At 33.3% G+C, this 21,142-nt stretch overlaps 1 protein-coding gene across 9 annotated transcripts in view; it reads right to left on the bottom strand.

Moving 5' to 3' along the window:
* Window positions 1-3,357: 3,357 nt before the first annotated feature.
* MIOS (meiosis regulator for oocyte development) overlaps window positions 3,358-21,142 on the bottom strand; it is a 37,012-nt gene continuing 19,227 nt past the window's right edge. For 8 of the 9 annotated variants that reach the window (XM_013064199.2, XM_013064200.2, XM_013064197.2 and 5 more), the window contains 6 exons: window positions 18,930-18,995; window positions 17,949-18,107; window positions 12,885-13,037; window positions 11,486-11,690; window positions 4,916-5,045; window positions 3,358-4,110 (listed from right to left, as the gene is read on the bottom strand). In XM_013064199.2, the coding sequence (XP_012919653.1) occupies window positions 4,014-4,110; window positions 4,916-5,045; window positions 11,486-11,690; window positions 12,885-13,037; window positions 17,949-18,107; window positions 18,930-18,995 (810 nt within the window). In that variant the 3' untranslated portion in view covers window positions 3,358-4,013. Of the gene's footprint in view, window positions 4,111-4,915; window positions 5,046-11,485; window positions 11,691-11,739; window positions 13,038-17,948; window positions 18,108-18,929; window positions 18,996-21,142 lie in introns of those variants that run through there. The other variant, XM_045062730.1, reaches the window with a different exon arrangement.

Genomic DNA, 21,142 nt, shown 5'->3' with positions numbered 1-21,142 from the left:
TTCTCTTTTGATGTATTAGTACTAAATATAGTAAATCTTTCTTTGTCATAGTGGATTTTCTAACATACAGCCCATAAACTAGTACACTTAAGTATAAAACAGTAATTAAAAGTACAGACTGGAAAGTCAGATGACTGGTAGCTCAATCTTTCTTCTGGTATTGGCTAGCTATGTAACCTAGTGAGTGAGCATGTCATGTCCCTACACCACGACTGCCTCATGTACAGAATGGGAATGGGAATGGTATACCTGCCCCACAGGGCTACTGTGGGGATCAAATGGGATACTGTGCATGGTACTTGGCACATAATAAGCACCAACAGTAACTATTATATATTTTTTAAAGATTTTATTTATTCATTTGACAGATGGAGATCACAAGTAGACGGAGAGGCAGGCAGAGAGAGAAGAGGAAGCAGGCTCCCCACTGAGCAGAGAGCCCAATGTGGGGCTCGATCCCAGGACCCTGGGATCACCACCTGAGCCAAAGGCAGAGGCTTTAACCCACTGAGCCACCCAGGTGCCCCCAACAGTAACTATTATTAAAACACTGTTGGGCTTGATATTCATTTTACTTATGAATTTACCAGGTATATTCCCAAGTGAAATCAATTCTTTGTTCTGGCAATCCATGTTATTTGGTATTTGGGTTACATTAGCTTTTAGGAACTTTTGGGAGGCTTTCTTTCTCTCCAATACCTGGAAAAATTTACATTTTACAGAAACTAATATTTTTGTAATGTGCTGCTTTTTATAATCAGCCAAAAGATCTACAAAATTTTCAGGCAAGAGAACAAGCAGGTGATGTGATGGGAGAAGTTAGAGGGGTAGACAGATCAGCTGCCCAGGAAGCCCCATCTCTGCTACAGCCAGGTGGATCACAAGCACTTCACGTGAGGACGCTGAACTAAAACTAACATGTCTCTCCCAACTCCATGATGCCTCTGAGCGATGTTTGACATGTAGAACTAATTTGTGTCCAAGTTGTTTTACTTACAGCTATGCCAAGGGAGAAAAAACTCACAGGATGCTTCCTTTCTATTATTACTACTACCACTCCAACATTTTAACTGAAATGAACATCGAGTGTAATGAAATTTTAAAAAAGGATTACATAGCAATAATGTTGGATATGTTCTCCTAGAAAAGTAATGACCTGGATTTAAGAGCTGAGTATGGATACAAAAACCTCAAGTTTTCAAGAGTTACTATACACCTGTCCAGATGCGCTGAAAATTTAATTTTAATCCTTGTGTTCACTCCTCTATCACATCAAACTCCTAGATGGTTGTTTGGAGGATTTCAGCATAAAGCAAAAAGTAAGTATTATTCTAAAATTAGGATAAACAAGGTAGTTAAGTCCTACCTCAAAAACAAAACAAAACAAAACAAAAAAACCCCGTAATTTATCCAAATTTTGGAAAATAAGCTCTTGGGAAATTTTCACTCGTTGGACAAATGTAAATCCTTTGTTTAAATTATAACATATTCGATTAGAAAGTAGTGACAGATAAGCACCAATAAAGATTAAGGCAACAATTAATAGCCACTACATTACTTATTATGTGATAGGGATATAGTACTTCCTGTTCATTTCAGCACTTAACATTTCTTACCACCTCTGAGATTTATTTCTATACTTTTTAACATATGAGGAAACTGAAGCCCACAAAGGTCAGATTACTTGGCCACTGTACTGGGGCTAAGATTACAATTTAAATTTCAAAGCCCATACTTCTAATATTTGCAGTCAAATGAGTAGCTGAAACTAAATGTGGCCATATAATTACATTCAGAACTTTATCCCTTCTAACTCTAGTACCACTGACAATGGAAAATTACTTTTAAAATATACCATTTTAAAGAATAACCATTCTGGAAAGCATATTAAACTGAAAAAGAGCCTTAAAAATGTTACTTAGATGTCAAATTTGTCATCAAAATAAGTACTAATATTATTTTACTGGATAATTTGTCGAGGAGTCAAAGATAATTTTTAAATCAGACATGTGACTGCAACCCAAATTTATTCAATTTTTAAAAAAATAATAAAAACACTTTTATCAAACACTTCTGTTGAACATGTTTAGGTAAAATATCTTGAGTTTATAATCCCAAATATCAGACTAGTAATAAAAATGGAAAAATAATTTGAATCTATTTTCATGGTCCACATACACTGAAATGTGAAACAAATAAAACAGACATCTTATACGACTATTTGGGCTTCAGAGAAAATATCAGGAAGCTAACACATAGGCATAAACAATCTTAAAAATGTCACCCTTTATGAATACAAACAAGCAAATTACATTCTAGACTTTGTTTTTATTATTTCCCAAATTATAAATATTTTAGATATAACCCTATTATAAATATAAATTCAATAATTTTATCAAACTTCAGCTAAGGAGAAATGAGAATGTATTATGATAGTCTGATATCACTTAAAGCTGAGTTTTCATATTGAGGACCTAGAAAATTTGAAAGGAACACTTTAACTGAAGCAATTTTAAAGGTAAAGACAAAGGTTCTATTTTAGTAAAATGAAGTCAGGAAGATTCACTTAAAAGAAAACTGGAAAAAAGTCCCCTTTATAGCAATATTTGTTAAAAAAAAAAAATTCTAACTATTCCAAATTCTTTCAACTTAAAAGAAGACTGCCATCTAGGTGAGATGTTTACAGTAGATATGCAATAGACAAATACACAATGTTTCCCCTGAAAAGTGCTTTTCGCATCAGATCTTAAAGTAAAAATAAATTGAATCCACTTTTGTATTTAGGTCACACCTCAAACTAATGTAATTGATATTCTACCGAGTAAAACTGCTAACACGAAAGCTCTTAAAATTATTAAGCTTAAGATATTTCTTTCTCCAAAATCTATACAATAATTTTTATGCTTCCTTTTATTTTATCTATAAACACAACTTCAACTATGAAATTCAGTTCAATACTCTATATATGTCAGTTAACAGAGAAGCATGCCACGAATCCTTTGTATTTCTCTCCTACTTAGCTGTGAAAAGGGAAAAGAATAAAATTTTTAAACAAAGTTCCTGAATTGGCCCAAATATACTTACTTTTAGAAACTTACATTTAAAGCATAACTGTCTCCAATGTGACCCTGTTCTCCCCAACAGCTCCCAGGTTACCTTCGAAAACAGAGTATTCCATACTATGAGGGAATCTGAGAGTAGAACACACTGATGCAGGTTCAGCTGAATGGTTAGTCCCCTATAATCTTGCATAGGCTTTGTGTTCAGGAAGATGCTCTGAGATGATGAGTGTAAGATGATGAATTAAAGGGGAAAGAAAGGTTTGAAGACAAATGAAGACACTGGAAAACAAAAGGCTGAAAAACTGAAAATTTTATAACATGTTCCCCTGAAATGATACATAGCTTTCTCCTCAGAATAGAAGAAGTATTAAGATACATTCTCAATTTTGGCTTTTCTTAGGAAGACAATAGTGATCTGTGCCAAAAGATTTCTCATCTTGAAATGAAAGTGTATGAAGGAAAAGACTCCTTAAGAAATATATACCAACCATACCTTGATGAAATTTATTCCAGTGTGGGGTAGAGGTTCTCCAGTTCTAAAGGTAAAAAACTGGTCATTTCATTCTACTTTAAAAGGCATACAGATTTTACTGAAAAGATAGCCAATTTCAGCTTAGAAGATACAGGTTCAAAGTCTGTTCTTGGTTATTCCAGAAACTCTGCTTGCATAGTGTTCATAATTTCAACAAGCCCTATAAAACTCTTCCAAAATGAACTTTTCAACCTACTGAACAGAATTCATGCCCACACGCTGATGTTCACTTCAGCAGCATTTGTCTCTGTGAAGCACATCAAAATCACTCAAACATCAAATTGCTGATTTGATAGAATGATTTATTTTCCCATTACAGGAAAGTCATGAGTGACTTGCTCTGAGGTACGTTTTTGAGCTATGAAGGACATCTATTAGAAAGCTCCACACTTGAAGGTTTCTCTTTAGATGATAACATTTTATGGCTGGACAGTCTCTGCAGGTACCAGATTTCCTGTCGTATCCAACTGCATACATTTACAAGTGCATGCAGAAACGGGACACTCTGCATGGTCCCTAAAAAAAATAGGTCAAGTAACAGTTAAAAATCTAAATTAAGCAGATACATACATACATTTACCTATATACCTATCTCTATGCAGAATGCAATGTTCAAAATGGTATTTGAAAAAAATACAGGAATTAAAACCCAAAGACAAAAAGCATGAAAAGAATTAAATAAAAAATGACTGACAAACTGAATTGGGGAGAAAGTTACTGAAAAATAAATAGCTTTACCTTTTAAATACATGACAAGATACCTGATCTACAGCTAGGAAAGTGACAGGGATGTGCTTGAAGTTTTAATTAAAATGAACATGACAAACTGGGCATAAAAAGTTATAGCACGAGGAGTAAAGGACCACCAGCACTACTTAAAACAGAACTAAATATGGCTTGAGTCTCTATTGCATGAAGTGCTTACTTACTATACAAGAAGTTTATTTAGATGATAACTGATACAGTTGTTTGGTAAGTATTCGCCATCATTTAATTTTTAATTTCAATTACATACTATGATAGGATATTAGGCTAGTTGTAAAAAAACAAAACTATAAACATATCCTCTCTCCAAATAATGCTATTCAAACATTTAGCCCATACATAATATTTAAACTATTTCTTCTATATAAGTATTAATTTTATACTTTAAGAATACATTGGATATTTAATGACAGAAATGGTGACACCACCTTTGTGAACTCAAGTGACAGCAAAATAGAAATTTATTCTTTGGCTATATACAAATGAACTGTTTAAAAGACCATCTGCTCTACCTCCTCCAACTCCAAGCCTATTAAAGAAGAAATGTACTGATTACCTGAACCAACTAAGCATATGACCAGCATGTCCACCATGCCTGCAATTGTGACACCATGTGAACCAGTTGTTAAATTGAGCTAATTTTTTATCCTTGCTCAAGTCTACTTTTTCATCTGATTTGGATCCTCCTATGGGTTAAAGAAAATTATCTTCATTAACTGTCAAAATATTTTATTCAAAGCTTCTTAAAAGGTATTTCTAAAACTACATCAAAATACAAATCACACATCATACTGAAATAGCAATGTTAATGCCATGATCTAGTTTAGTTTGAAAAACTACTGGATAACAGGAGTTTCCTTACATTTTTAAGTCAATAAAAAATGGAAAAATCTCAGCTATCAAATCCAGTAAGAAGCAATCTGAATTAACAGCCTTGGAAAAACAATCAGTTTAAAATCTTCCCACAAAGAAAATACCACATCCAGTTTATAGCGGAGTTCTACCAAACCAAACCCTGAAGGAACAGGTAATTTTCATCTATACAAATTTCTTCAAAAAAAACATTGGGGAAAACGCCCCAATGCACTTACTAAGGCTGGCATAACTTGAATAACAAAAGTAGACAAAGATAACATGAGAAAAGTCAGATTATAGGCCAATCTCTCTCCTTGAACAGACATAAAAATCCAAAGGAAAACATGAGCAAACAGTATTATTTAGTAATTTTACTTCTAGGTACATACCACTAAAGAAAATTTTATACTTGCTAAAAGGATTCATACGCAGAAATGTTCACAACAATATTGTTCATAACATTAAAAATCTGGAAACAACCAAAGTGTCCAAAACCATAGCAGAGAGGAAAAAACTGTGTTACAGCCCTGAATGGAATACCAAATACTGGGGTGCCTGGATGACTCAGTCGTTAAGCGTTTGCCTTTGGCTCAGGTCATGATCCCAGGGTCCTGGGATCAAGTCCTACATTGGACTCCCTACTCAGTGGGAAACCTGCTTCTCCCTCTCCCACTCCCCCAGCTTGTGTTCCCTCTCTCCATGTCTCTGTCAAATAAATAAATAAATAAAATCTTTTAAAAGGGGGGGATACCAAATACTAATGAATAACAACTACATTCATCAGCATCATTAAAAGTAAAAGAACCCAAAATCAACATTGAGCAAAAAAAGGTAAGCCAAAGGATATATTCCGTAAGATTCATTCATATGAAACTTAAAACACAGACAAAACTAAAAATGTGACAGAACTATACACATAATCAAGGAACCAAATAACACACAATTTAGGGCAGTAATAATCTCTGGGAAAGAGGAAAGAGGTAGTAGTAGACAGGGAATAATGAGCAAAGGCACTGGTACAGCCAATGTTATCTTAACCAGGACAGAGGCTTCATTGATGTTTGATTTATCATAGTACCTGGTATATATATTCCTGTCTGTATTACAGTTCACCAAAAGGTTAAAGAAAAATGTATTATTACACATTCATGTTTTTATGTGTGTATATTCACATATATATTTACATAACTTTTAGTGCTCAAAAAACGCTCATTCTATTAATTGTGGCTATCTTAATATGTTTTCTTTTGTTCTAAAACAGACCAATTTAAATATTTTAAAATCATATGTAATTAGGGACAGGAATAGAAAAATGAGTAAGTAAAATATTAAGTTTAATTAAGCACATGTATGCCTATTAACACATGATGCTGTATTCAAAATTTTATCTAGACCATTCCTCGTCATAATTTAAAGATTACAAGGATAGTGTTACAGTTTTTTTTTTTAAATACCCATCTGTTTTTGCTAATGATAGTAAAGGATTTATGGATGATGGAAGATGTAATACATATAGGAGGTTAAGATGTAAATACACTGAAATTCTTATTAAAAGCTTCATAAAAATGATTCACAATGAAAGGGAAGAGGAAGAAAACAAACAGAAATAAAATACAGACCTTTTAAAAAGGAACTATTTTATATTGTATAGAACTCATTAAGTGATTTTCACTTTGTTTTTGTAACTTCTAACTTTACGAAAAACAGACTGGATCCAGGACAGTTTACTCCTTATGTTTCTCTGATGAAGCTGAAAGTATTAAGATCTACCTCACTGCCACATGAAAAAGGCTTTTTAAAGATCAAAGAGCTTTAGCAAATGATGTATCTGATAAGGAGCTAATAACCAAAATATTATAGAAAGAACTTACATAACTCAACAAAAGAAAACACACAATCCTATTAAAAAATGGACAGATAATCTGAGTAGATGGTTTCCTAAAGACATACAAATGGCTCAGACACACGAAAAGATATACATCACTAATCATCACGGAAATACAAGTCAAAACCATAATGAGATATCACCTGACCCCTGTCAGAATGGGTAGAATCAAAAAGACAAGAAACAACACGTGTTGGCAAGGATATGGAGAAAAAGGAACTCTTATGAAGTGTGGGGAATGCAAAGAGAGCAGCCACTGTGGAAAACAATATGAAGGTTCCTCAAGAAATTAAAAACAGAATTACTATATGATTCAGTAATTCCAATATTGGGTATTTACTCAGAGAAAATGAAAACACTAACTCAAAAAGGTATATGCACCCCTATGTTTATTGCAACATTATTTACAATAGCCACGACATGGAAGCAACCTAAGTCTTCATCAATAGACAAATGGATAAGGAAAATGTGGTATACATATACAAGTAATATTACAAAGCCATAAAAAGGATGAGATTGTGTCATTTGAGACAACATGGATGGACCTAGAGGGTATCATGCTAAATGAAATTAGTCAGACTGAAAAGGATAAATACCATACAATTCCATTCATAAATGGAATTTTTAAAAAACAGACAAAAAGCAGATCAGACCCATAAATACAGAGAACAAACTGATTGATGGTTGCCAGAGGGAAGATGTTGTGGGTTAAGCAAAATGGGTGAAGGGGAGAGGGAAGTACAGGCCTCCAATTACGGAATGAGTAAATAACAAAAGGCAGAGCATAAGGAATACAGTCAATGGTACTGTAATAGTGATGTAATAGGACAAATGGTAGCTACACTTGTGGTGAACAAGGCATAGTGTATCAACTTGTCAAATTACTAAGATGTACACCTGAAACTTAAGTAACATTGTGTGTCAACTACACTCAAAAAAGTTTAAATAGTTTTAACTTTCATTTTTTAAATTTTAGATAGTTTTAACTTTTAAAAGATTCATACTGAATTACAAAGGTAAGTGCTATAGAACAGTTGAAGGAAACTAGGGTTTCATGTAGCCAGTACCTACTACTATACTACTACTATTATTGGTACTACTACTTCTACAAGCAAGAAGGAAACCAGTACATTACCTAACTCTAAAAAAGGCATCACTCCTTTACATTAAGGGCAGGGGTTTTTGTCTGTTTTGTTCACTGTAACATTCCTAGCACTTAGAACAATAGGTGCTAGATACTTATTGAATAAATAATGTATAAAATGCTAAATATGTTGGGTGGCTCAGTTGGTTAAGCAACTGCCTTTGGCTCAGGTCATGATCCTGGAGTCCTGGGACCGAGTTCCACATCCAGCTCCCTGCTCAGGAGGGAGATTGCTTTTCCCACTGACCTCTCTCCTCTCATGCTCTCTCTCATTCTCTCTCTCAAATAAATAAATAAAATCTTTAAAAAAACAAAAACGAACAAACAAAAAAAGATTTAAAATGCTAAATATTTATAACAAGCATTATAGTTATAATTATTTATAAATAATTACAAACATTAATAGTTATAAACATTATTTTCAACAGAATATGCAACCCTCAGTTAAATAAGCTTATGGAAATCCTGGCCATTTGGATCATGAACCATGATAGATGGATGACATCTCTAATTGCAGACAAAGAATCAGGGGGGTTTGATCACCTGCTTTAAACTGCTTCAAGCTAGCATTTTATTTCTATTAGGTCCTGTCTTATTTTGGAACTCAGAACCTCCTGATTTTATATATTAAAAAAGAATACGTTTATTACAGCTAACCACTGAAAAACGAGTTTGAACTGTGTGGATCTGCTTGCGTGTGGATTTTCTGCAGTATGGTACTGTAAATATATTTTCTTTACATTTTATTTTTCCTAGCTTACTTTACCACAAGAATATAGTATTTAAATACACAAAATATACAATACATGTTAATCAACTGTTTATGTTATTAGTAAGGCTTCCAGTAAATAGCAAACTACTAGTAGTTAAATTTTTGGAGGAGTCAAGAGTTATACCTAGATTTTTGACTATTCAGAGGTTGGTGTCACTAATCCTCATGTTATTCAACATTATTATATTTCACAATTAAGTCAGCTCAGCAATCCTTTAAAGATTATACACAGGTTTCCCTAATTTTCCTAATAAATTTATTTCCTGATAGTCTACTTTCCTAGGCCCTTGTCATACAGATGCACCTGGTAGTTCCCATACACTCTCTGTACTTACATTCACCAGTATCTACCCTAGTTCATGCCTTTTATTCCTTGTCCACACCTAGAAAGGCTTCTCTAAAATCCTCACTCCCAAACTTTTTTAAAGGACCTGCTTAAACAGCATCTTCTTTCTGAAGTTTTCCAGATATCCTTCAAAAAGAAGTAATGTTTCCCTCTTTCAAATTTCCTGCTACTTTCTTTATACAATAATCCTTATTCACCTCAGGGAGCTAAACATGTTTCAGAATACAGAATGTTTGGGATTTTGGAGAAATAAAGAGCAAATACGACAATTCCAGGGAAGTCTGAGGCAGCATTCTGTAATCAAAGGCCTTAATAGCCTCATGTCAATTCTGAACAGGTTTTTTGTTTGTTTTTGATCATAGGATTTTCAGATCTTTTTAGAGATTTTGGAATGGCAGGTTAAGGGATTCCAGACCACTAAACATATCATTTCTTATTTTATCCATGCTCATTTTATACATAAGCTTCATATGGATCTTTGATTCATCTCAGCACTTCAGTCTTATCTTAACAAGCATTCATATACACAAAAAATTATTACTGAAGCAAATTTCAATAAAATTTCTGAAGCAAATACGAAAAAATGTTAACACTTTATAAACCTGAGTATTGAATATTCATTCATTAACAGCCTCTATAACAGAGAGGTTGAAATGTTTTGCTTTTTCTTCAAATTTTAGAAAACTGATTTTCTCTTTTTTTTTTTAACCTATTTCAAAAATAAAAAAGATTGAAAAGTTAATATCTAGCAAAAAAAGAATAGCACTCAGGCCACTATAGCTTCCTGGGGCTTATGGTCTGAAAGATGTCTTGAATCCAACTATTTTTATGTATCCCAGTACATATATAACTTATTTATGCAATATTTTGTCTTGTTCTTTTCCTGTAGCAGATTTTTATTCCAAGTTATTTTCTATTTACTAGTATCAGGACCATAAAAGTGATCAACATGCAATATATAAAATGCAAATGAAAATTCTTGATTAAAATTTAAATGAGAACTAACAAATAAACTTGAAAACATTACAAATTGCCTTTGTTAAAAAAAGGGTATCAAACTTGAAAAATAATTATTCAGGTATAATTATATAATTATATATAATACACAATATAGTATTATATTATAGTGTATAATATATATTATATAACAAATATTCAGGTGTAATTATTCAGGTATCCAATGATACCAGCAAACCTCCTTCACAGATGTTAATATAATAAAACTAACTATTGATATGAACCAACTGCAGAACAGAATTATAAAATTACATAATTAAAAAGAATCTCCCTCTAACACCTTATATAATTGAGTGCTAAAGTAACTCTCAGTGTTACAGACTGAATGTCACAGAGCTAGAACTAATACAATAGGCATTCTCACACCATATCCAGTTCTTGATTATATCAGTATGCTAAATTCTCAAATATTTTCAATTAAAATTTCTGCCACATTTCAAGTTAAATAAATAACTCAAATATTTCTAGCCACTGGATAACATTATATTCAACTATCTACTGTTCTCAGAATTTTTTTCTGTATGTACCATAAGCAGTAAACAATAATCCTAATATTTCTAACCATTAAAAAAATACGTATATTCACTACATAACTGACAAATATAGCAAAAAGCAGCATCAAAACTTGGAAGTAAAGGGATGTGATTTCTAGACTAACACTTTCTGTACATATTCACAGGTAGATTTTGAAGATTAAAAAAGAGAATATGAAAGTGCTTTGAGAACCAAAAGCTCTTTATGCGTACAAGGTATTTGTTAATAAATGAGGGTGCTTTTAAACTTTTAAACACAAAACCTGAGGGATCTCCTCTTAGAAAAAGTGGTAAGAAAATAGTGTAATATAGGATTACTTCATATTTAAGATCTTTTCACAAACTTTAAATGGACTATCATTGTGAGGTTACTTGTGATATCATGAATACAGACTTTACTTTCAATGTATAGATTTTTACAAATTCCAGGAAATACAAAATCTCTGAGCCGGCAGAGTGGCTTATTCTTAGAAATAATATACACCCAACCTTGTAAGTCTTCTATTGACAACATTAAATCAGTTATGTCGGAACAATTTCAGCTCAGAAAATATATTATAGAATTATGTCATACCGGGACAGCTAGAAACAGGTGTTCCCATATTAATGAGGCAAAGTGCGCATCGAGGAAGGGGTTTTCGACAGCCAGGGCAACTTGTGACTTTAGATTTTGTTGGTGACCCACTGACACCATACTGACTAAAACCTCTGCCCTGATGAGGCACAGTTGAACAGCTGTAGGAGATCGACTTGCCACAAAAATTGCAACTCACAAACACCTATACAACAAATAAAAGGAAGAGTAAGAATAATGCAAACTTTATAAATAAAATCCAAAGTCTGATCCTAACAAACTATTCTTAAATAATTTTTAAGGTTTACTTTATATTATAAAATAATTTGTTATCTGTTAAATTTGACTAGCTTTCATCTAGGATTCCCACTTAGCAGTGACATTGAGTACTTCTTCTCTGTTACCTCTGTTTAGTTATATCCTTTCCAACACCACTGACATCTGTAGAAAAACTTGGAAACATTAGATAACAACATTTTAGAAATAACAAAGACTTTAGAATTCACACTATTACAAAATAACCCAGTGTAAGCTCTGATCCAAAGTTCAATGATTACATCTCCTCGAAAAAATTTTCTTATAAAGAAAGCCTTCATTTCCTAAGACAAAAAGGAGTTAAGGACCCTATAATGTCAAATAGCTAGAATTTTAGAATAATAGTAATAGAAAATGTTCATTTTGCTTTTATATTAAATTCCTGGGCTCTTAAACACATACAGATTAATAACAAATATTATCATGTAACGCTATTTTATGAAAACTGGGGTTGTTTTAAAATAATTACTAATTCCTCAACTTTCTAAAACAAGAAAACAGCACCATCCAGTGCTCACATTGAGGATATACTCGGTATTTAACGTCCAAATTTAGATACAGTGATCTCATGTCGTGTTTCATGTGATAACTGAGCTCATGTTCTTTAAATAGTAAAACAATTTCCACAGTTAATTAGACATATAGTTAGAGAACAAAAATCCTGCCTTATTACACCTATATAATGCAGAAAAATTTAATACATAAGTGGAATTTATAAGATAATATAATAGTTTGGATTTGGAAAGGGCTTGGAATAAACTAGAAAAGAACTCTAAGATTGATTTACGTTTGCCGAAGACCCTCTAGGCCTGCTATTGTTTGCTCTAGCTCGGACTCAAGTGTAAGCCACTGAGATGATTGTTAGGAAGTGGCAGGATTAAAAAAACAAGATGGTTAAGGATGGAATGACATCTGGGATAAATAAAGACATTAACAGCTACTCCTAATCAAAAGGATGAGCTAATAATAATTTATTAAATTGAGCTCTAAATTTACCCAATATAACATGCTGCAAACACTTCTCTTTGAGCTACTTAAACATATGTTACAATTTGATTCTCTCCAAAATAATGTACGTACTTACCTGTGCTAAAGGCTTAGAACTGGGATCCAACTTACTCCTATGAATATCAAACTCAGCTCGTTTGTGCCAAAACCTCCAGGCATCTAATAAATTTCTATAATTCTCAATCCAGTACTGAACTCTTTCATCTTTAAGAACATCTAAAGGAGAACCCTAAAAAAGAAAATATGAATTAACACAGTTGTTTAAAATTTTTCTGGCTAAGCCACAGGATTCCAGGTAACATATAAGTATGAGTCATACAGAAGAAAAAGGCTTCCTTTTTGCCAAAAGCTGATGAGGACAGAGATAAAATAATGAGGGTGAAAAGATAAAATGAGGGTAAAGATAAAATAATTGATGGACGCTTCTGTAATTTCTTTAAGCTGGCCTCTACTAATGACATAAATATGTACTATATATATTATCATTAATCCTGGCCAGGAAAGTATAATTCTCTATCCCTTATTTAAATTAAGGACGCAAGAGTAAACAATTCACCTTCCTACTTGAATACAACAAAAAGTAATGTGAATACTTTGTCACCAAAATTAAAAACCCTGCATTCATAAAATCTGGTTACTATTTAATAAAAATGCATACCAAAATTACTTCATCGCATTTAAAATAATACTGAACCTCATTCTTGTGTCTAGCATGTACTGTGAATGGGGATGCTCTTTTTGTATACATATTTATCTGAAAGTTAAACCTGTTTATTCTCTCTTTTGCCCTCAATTAAAACATATATTTTTTGCCTTAGAAATTAAACAAAAGCAAAAAACAACCCCAAAACCAAACCCAAAATGTTCTTTCATTTTTCTATCCCTAGGACACAATGAAAAGCAACAATTTCTTTACCTTAAGCTTACTTTAGATTTCTTCTCAATAAGAACTTCAATTTCTTGCCAGTAAGGCTCTTCCTAGAGGTGTATTTTCCCTGGCAGCTGTGACATTTCACATTTCACCTGCACTTGCTTTGGGTTTTCACAGATTGCTTTTAGCCCTGTCCAAGATATCTTCCTTAAGTTCACATGATAAAGAAAGTAGAGAAAGTCTCAACTCCCAATGATTCCATGGGCATCAATCTGAAGCCCAGTTTTGGGGAACCAGACAGGAAAGTAAAATGTCAGAGAGAACTTAATGTATATCACTTATGGAAAAAGGGAAGAAACCTGTAATAGCTAACAGACTATCTTTAGACATTCTATCAAAACAGAAGCTTATCTTTCCCCTATTAATTAGGTATTCATTTTTGTTATCAGAGGTAAATCCAGCTAAAAGAACATGTGGAAAACTCATAGCTGATAATTTCACCTCTTAAAAAAAATAAACATCTCTTCTAGTTCTGATAATGACCAACTAGCCAGAACTAAGTATTGAAGTAGAATATAGCCCCCAGTTTAAAAATTCACAGAAAAAAAGGAGAAATTTTCATATCCCACCCTTTCTCCTTCCGGCAGTAAGGATAAACTCAGAATTTGGTCAATTCACATTTGATAAATCTTCCTAGATCTACCCCTAAATAAACCTAAAATTAAGCTGCAACAAAATCTACAGAGGAAAACAGTTCAGAGATCAAGACTGGAAAGGTTTGGGAAATAACTTAATATAAGTTATTTAATATAAGTTATCTATGGCTGCCCATAGATCCACAGTAACAAAACTTTAAGACCAAAGTGAGCAGCAACTAACTGAACTTCCAAAAACATTAACCAACATTCTTCAGAAAAGGGTAAAAGAACCCAGATCTCTATAATGTACTATACATGACATCCAATATTCAAATGAAAAACTATGAGACATAAACAGGTAAATATAGTTGAAAGTCAAGGAAAAAAGGCAGTCAACAGAAACTAAGCCTAAAATAGCCCATGTTAGAGTTAGCAGGTAAAATCCTGAATGCAGCTATTGACATATGCTCTGTTAATGTGCAGATAGGGATCTGAGTGAAAAATGTAAACTATAAAAAAAACTGAGATTCTAAAACTAAATTGTACAAGAGCTGAAATTAAGAATGTGCTGAGGGGCACGTGGGTGGCTCAGTGGGTTAAAGCCTCTGCCTTTGGCTCAGGTCATGATCTCAGAGTCCTGGGATTGAGCCCCACATTGGGCTCTCTGCTCAGCAGGGAGCCTGCTTCCTTCTCACTCTCTGCCTGCCTCTCTGCCTACCTGTAATCTCTGTCTGTCAAATAAATAAATAAATTCTTAAAAAAAAAAAAAAGAATGTGCTGAAAAACTTAACATCATGACATAAGAGTCAATGAACAAATCAACAGCATTTGACCAATTTGAAGAACAGAGGAAAAAAGGATGGAAAGAAAATGAACAAAACCTCAGATACCTATGAACACTATTAAATGGTTTAATATATATGTAATATGAGCCCAAAAAAGAGAAGCGAATGAGATTGAAACAGAAAATATATATATAAAGGAGAAATAATACACCCAAATTTTGCAAAAAACTAATGAAAACCACTGACTTGCATATCCAAGAAGCTCCGCGAACCACAAACAAGGCAGAAAGAAGTACAACTAGGCATTGAGGGTAAACTGCTGAAAATCAAAAGCAGAAAAGGGAAAATGAAACATTACATAGGAAGACAATAATTATAATAGCTGACTTCTCTCCATAAACAATATAAGGCCACTTGCACTCTGTAGCCACATATCCACAGTTTGATTTAATAGATGCAACCTCATTTCAGTAAGAAAAAAATTATATACTTTATTATAGAATGGGCAGTGGCCTGGTAAGCTGCTAGGTTTATACTGTGGTTCGTGGGTCAGGATCTATATTTATTCATAAGAAGGTAGGGTTGGAGGGGGCATTTTACTATGTTTACCCAGTACAGAGCATGCTATTAAGTGTTTGAAAGGAAGGGGATAGGAAAGAGGATACCACGAAAGGAAAGATTAGCTGGAGGGCTATAGGAAATCTCAGGGAAATATTCTAAATTTTCACCATATTTCTATCAAAAATAAAGAAGGGAACCTTTGCCAGAAATCTCTTTTTAACTGCTGGACAGTAAGAACTAAGAGTAAATTGATGAACTGGTTACCCCAATTCATAAAAAGGGAAAATGAGAGTGAAGAAAATTGCGGTATAACTTGCTTTCCGCACTTCAAGTGAGACTTAGTTCAGATCAGGGAAAGGTAATCTCTTTTGAAGAAGGTAAAGTTTTGTGAACTGGGAAAATTAGAGAGAGGTTCCTCTGCTCTGTTTGAGCTTTATATAAGTTTAAAATAACAATTCCCAAAATGAAAGGAAAAACTGGATAACCCAGTGCAGGAGGCTGATGGACAGTAAGAGAATGTAGAAGACTGCTACAGCTCAACTGATAAGGTTGAAGTTAAATGCCTTCCAATCCAAAGCAATCTACACATTTAATGCACTCCCTATCAAAATACCATTAGCATTTTTCACAGAGCTAGAACAGACAATCCTAAAATTTGTATGGAACCACAAAAGACGCTTAATAAAAAAAAACAATTCTGAAAAAGAAAAACAAAACTGGAAGCATTACAATTCTAGATTTCAAACTACATTACAAAGTGGTAATCATCAAGACAGTATGGTACTGGCACAAAAACAGACACATAGATCAATGGAACAGAAAACAAAATCCAAAATTGAACCCACAATTATATGGTCAACTAATCTTCAACAAAGCGGGAAAGAATATCCAATGGGAAAGACAATGTCTTTAACAAATCGTGTCTGGATAGCAATATAGAGAAGAATGAAACTGGACCACTTTCTTATACGATACACAAAAAACAATTCAAAATGAATAAAAGACCTAAATGTAAGATCATCAAAATCCTAGAGGAAAACACAGGCAGAAAACTCTGACCTCAGCCACAGCAACTTCTTACTAGACATGTCTCCTGAGGCAACGGAAACAAAACCAAAGATACACTGGGACTTCATCAAGATAAAAAAAGTTTCTGCACAGCAAATGAAACAATCAACAAAACTAAAAGGCAGCCTACAGAATGGGAGAAGATATTTGCAAATGCTTTATCAGATAAAGGGTTGGTATCCAAAAATCTACAAAGAACTTAACAAACTCGATCCCCAAAAAACCAAATAATCCAGTTAAGAAATAGGCAGAAAACATGAATAGACACTTAAAAAAAAAAAAAAATCCAGATGGCTAAAAGACACACGAAAAGATGCTCAACATCACATAGCATCATGAAAATACAAATCAAAACCACAATGAAATACCATCTCATACCTGTCAGGATGGCTAAAATTAACAACACAAGAAATCAGAGGTGTTGGTGAGGATGAGGAGAAAGGGGAATCCTCTTGCACTGCTGGTGGGAGTGCAAACTGATACAGCCACTCTGGAGAACAGTAAGGAGGTTCCCCCGAAAGTTAAAAATAGAACTACCTTCTGATCCAGCAATTGCACTACTAGGTATTTACCCAAAGAATACAAAAATAGATTCAAAGGGACACATGCACCCCAATGTCTATAGCAGCAATTCCACAACCGCTCAACAATGGAAGAGAGCCCAAATGTCCATCGACTGATGAATGAAGATGTGGTCTTTACAATGGAACATTACTCAACCAGCAAAAGAATGAAATTGTGTCACTTGCCATGACATGGATGGAGCTAGAATGTACTATGTCAAGTGAAATAAGTCAGCCAGAGAAAGACAAATGCCATTATGATCTCACTTATATGGGGAATTTGTGAAAGAAAACAGATGAACATGTGGGAATGGAGAAAAGAAAAAAAGGAGAGAGGGAAACAAGCTGTAAGAGACTCTTAAAGGTAGAGAAATGAGGGTTGATGGAGGGAGGTGGAGGGTTGATGGAGGGGGATGTGCATTAAGGAGGACACTTGTTCTGATGAGCACTGGGTGTCATACATAAGTGATGAATCACTGAATTCTGCTCTAGAAACCAATACTGCACTGTATGTTAATTACATAAAATTTAAATTAAAAAATTAAATTAAATGCTTCCTAGAGATCCTAAGGAAGCAAAAGGCATACCCATGCAATGAAGGAAGAAGGTGGTTAACCACTGTTTTTCTTTAAGTTGCTGCCACACTGCACTAACCTGCAACATGCAGTAACTTGCTGTTTGGACATCTCCAGTTCTATCGACATAACTCTCCATTAAGTCCACTCCATCTTTAGTAAGGCCTGTAAGCAGTATTCCTTCCAAATTTCCAGCCTCTTTCATTTCGTTGGTCAACTTTTCAATATATCTATTCAACTGGAAAATTCAAAGTGATTTTTCTGAAGCAAACTATTTCACTACATACTCTGTACTTCCAAAACTTATACTTTAGGAATAGCTTCATTTTTATAGAAAACATTTTAAAATACAGCCCTTGCAAAAAAGATCTCTTAAAAAATCTGTATCTATCATAAATTACAATGCAGTATCTGTGATTATTTAAAATATTTTTTAAAAAGGCATTTATTATTTTTTATTATTCTATAAAATAAGTGTAGAGGGTTAACTATTTAAATTTAAAGAGAACTGTCCCTCAGTATTCACAAAGTTCTTGCTATTAAAAGAATCACAGAATTTGAGATGAATGAGAACTTGAAGATTATCAAAAACAATCACCTCTTGGTAAGGTCTCTGACTTCATCGGACCCCAACCTCTAGCCAAGAGTCCTCAGTGTTCCCCCAGCACTTCCTCATTATTACAGCACTTAGCACCTTGTATTACTGGTTGTTTCTGGGCATTCCTTTCTCACATACACACAGAATACGCATTCAATACTTTTCCTTCATTTCTTAATGAAGGAATTCTTTTATAGCATTGCAAAGGGGTGAGTTCAATGCTTTTATCTGTACACCACAAGCAGAAATAAACTAAAATATTAAGTCAGGATTCTTAAACAAATAATTCTGGTTATGATACACAAGTCTACAGTACCTTGATCTAACAAATTATTACTTTACTTTTTTAGAAGAATTTATATATAAATGCTACATATACATATTTGTACATAAAGAATAGTTGCTTAATCAAGTAAGAGGAACTATTAATTACTTTGAATACAAAATTAAATTAGTTTTTACCTGACTATCACTAAGGAATTTACAGGCAAATGCCACTCTGTCACGTACGGCAACTTTATTTTCATACTGAAAAGAAGAGCAAGAAATTACTTGTAGATACTATGAGTTTTAAATTCTTGCAGACTACTTTACATACTTAATACACAATTTTATTTTCAAAAGTATTAGTAACATTATTGTGTATATACTGGCAGAGCCACTGGTTGCCTAAGATGCCTTTCTTAATGTAACCCTCTAAAAAACTCAGTGCTCAGGTTATTCTTGCAAAGTAAAAATCTACATCTTAAATACGGACAAATTCAATTTAAAAACACTCCAGTTCAGTCTTATGTAACTGCAACAAAAAATATAAGCAGTGATTTATGTATTTATTTATGTACCAACAGATTTAGATGCCTTCCATCACAGAAAATAATTTTGAGGAAACTGAGAATATCTTTTCTAGGATGCTAAGTTAATCAGCAAATCCAAGAAATCTGTGAATTATCAGTGAATATACCAGTGTGAACATACCAATACAGAATTTGGAAAAACTGTCAACGCATGTCTGTAAATAGAAAGTTTAAGTCTTAAAATAGACCCTTATAGACACAACTTTTGTGGCCATAGTAAAATACACTTAAATAGGTGGTTTGCAACAAAATTATCAGAGGTATTGTGATTAAATTTTTGTAGACCTTTCAATATTGTAAAATAGTATTTTCAATTTCTATAAATGTAGAAAGGTAATTAATTTTCTGGTAAGTAATCAACAATCTTAAGGTGGAAAAAAGATTGTATTTCCATTGAAGTCATTCTATGAAACAGAGTCTCCCTACTCTAAATGTAAGATCACTTCAGTTGGTACCTATCATAGCAAGTTTTCTCAATTATAAAATATGGTTCTGCCCTTAAGAGGAAACATGTTTGGTACAAATTAGATTTAACTCTTTAGGTTCAGGCAGAGGTGTTGCTATTTTAATGGGGAAAGGGTTTTAAGTATTAGCTCAGAAAATATTCGCTGTATAGAAAATATTAGAGGGGCGCCTGGGTGGCTCAGTGGGTTAAAGCCTCTGCCTTCGGCTCAGGTCATGATCCCACGGTTCTGAGATCGAGCCCCACATCAGGCTCTCTGCTCAGCGGGGAGCCTGCTTCCTCCTCTCTCTAAACATGCTTCTCTGCCTACCTGTGATCTGTCTGTCAAATAAATAAATAAAATCTTAAAAAAAAAAAAGAAAATATTAGAAATAATAGCTGTAAAAATACAGCTCAGAAAATTAAAACCCAAAAAAGTTAACTAGCGAACTGAAGTAACTAAACTGGAGCAAGGACTCAGACCTTCAACCTTCTGATTTCCCAAATGGGTACTTTTCATTAGATTACTACAACTTAACAATTTTTAACAAAGGATATGTTAATTATAATTATTTACATAATGTATAATTAGGTACACTCTCAAGGCAGTTTAAAAATATGAACTTCCTACTCAAGGTAATATATACCTTACCTAATAACCCAAATTTAGGTATAAGAAAATGAGGGTATTTATAGTAGGTCATGTAATTTAAAATACAGAAATTTAAAATTTAAAGAATACTTCTCTCTCAATTTAAAATTTGAACAATCCACTTCTTTTTCTAGTCTTCACCATACTTTACTACTTCCTGAAAATAATATTTTATTCCTTCAAAATGCAACACTTAAAGTCTTCCATTTAACAAAAGAGTAATAACAGTAAAAACAAAAATACAACATACTCTTGGATATTAGAAAGTTTCTAACTTGGTTAGAAAGTTCAACAGTTCATTTACTAAAAGACAAAATAAACAAACTAAGGAATTGTTAAAATGGACACTAATAACATTTACTAAAATCTTCATTTAAGATACCTCAATAAAAAACATTTTTTATAAATTCTTAGGGACTGACACTTAAATTCATTACTCAAGCAATGTGTTTTTTATATTAAGTGCTATAATGGCAAACACAAATAAATTTCATGTTAGAAAGCTCTTCTCAGGTAGAAAGAGGTCCAACAATGCAAAGAAAGTTGTAGTATTAACATGAAGCTTAAAACCCAATAACTGAAACTTACACCTCATTTTATTCTTCCTTACCCCACTTTGTGATAAAGAACCTATCTGGTGATGTGCTTATAGGTGGTTAAAGCAGGAGAGGTAAAGCAATGAAAGACCAAATGAAAAAAAAAAAAAAAGAAATAGTTCACTGTAAGT

This window comes from Mustela putorius, unplaced genomic scaffold (assembly GCF_011764305.1).
Source record: "Mustela putorius furo isolate JIRA1106 unplaced genomic scaffold, ASM1176430v1.1 tig00003845_pilon_pilon_pilon, whole genome shotgun sequence".
In the NCBI taxonomy this organism is placed as follows: Eukaryota; Metazoa; Chordata; class Mammalia; order Carnivora; family Mustelidae; genus Mustela; species Mustela putorius.
This window is presented reverse-complemented; position numbering and strand designations above follow the sequence as displayed.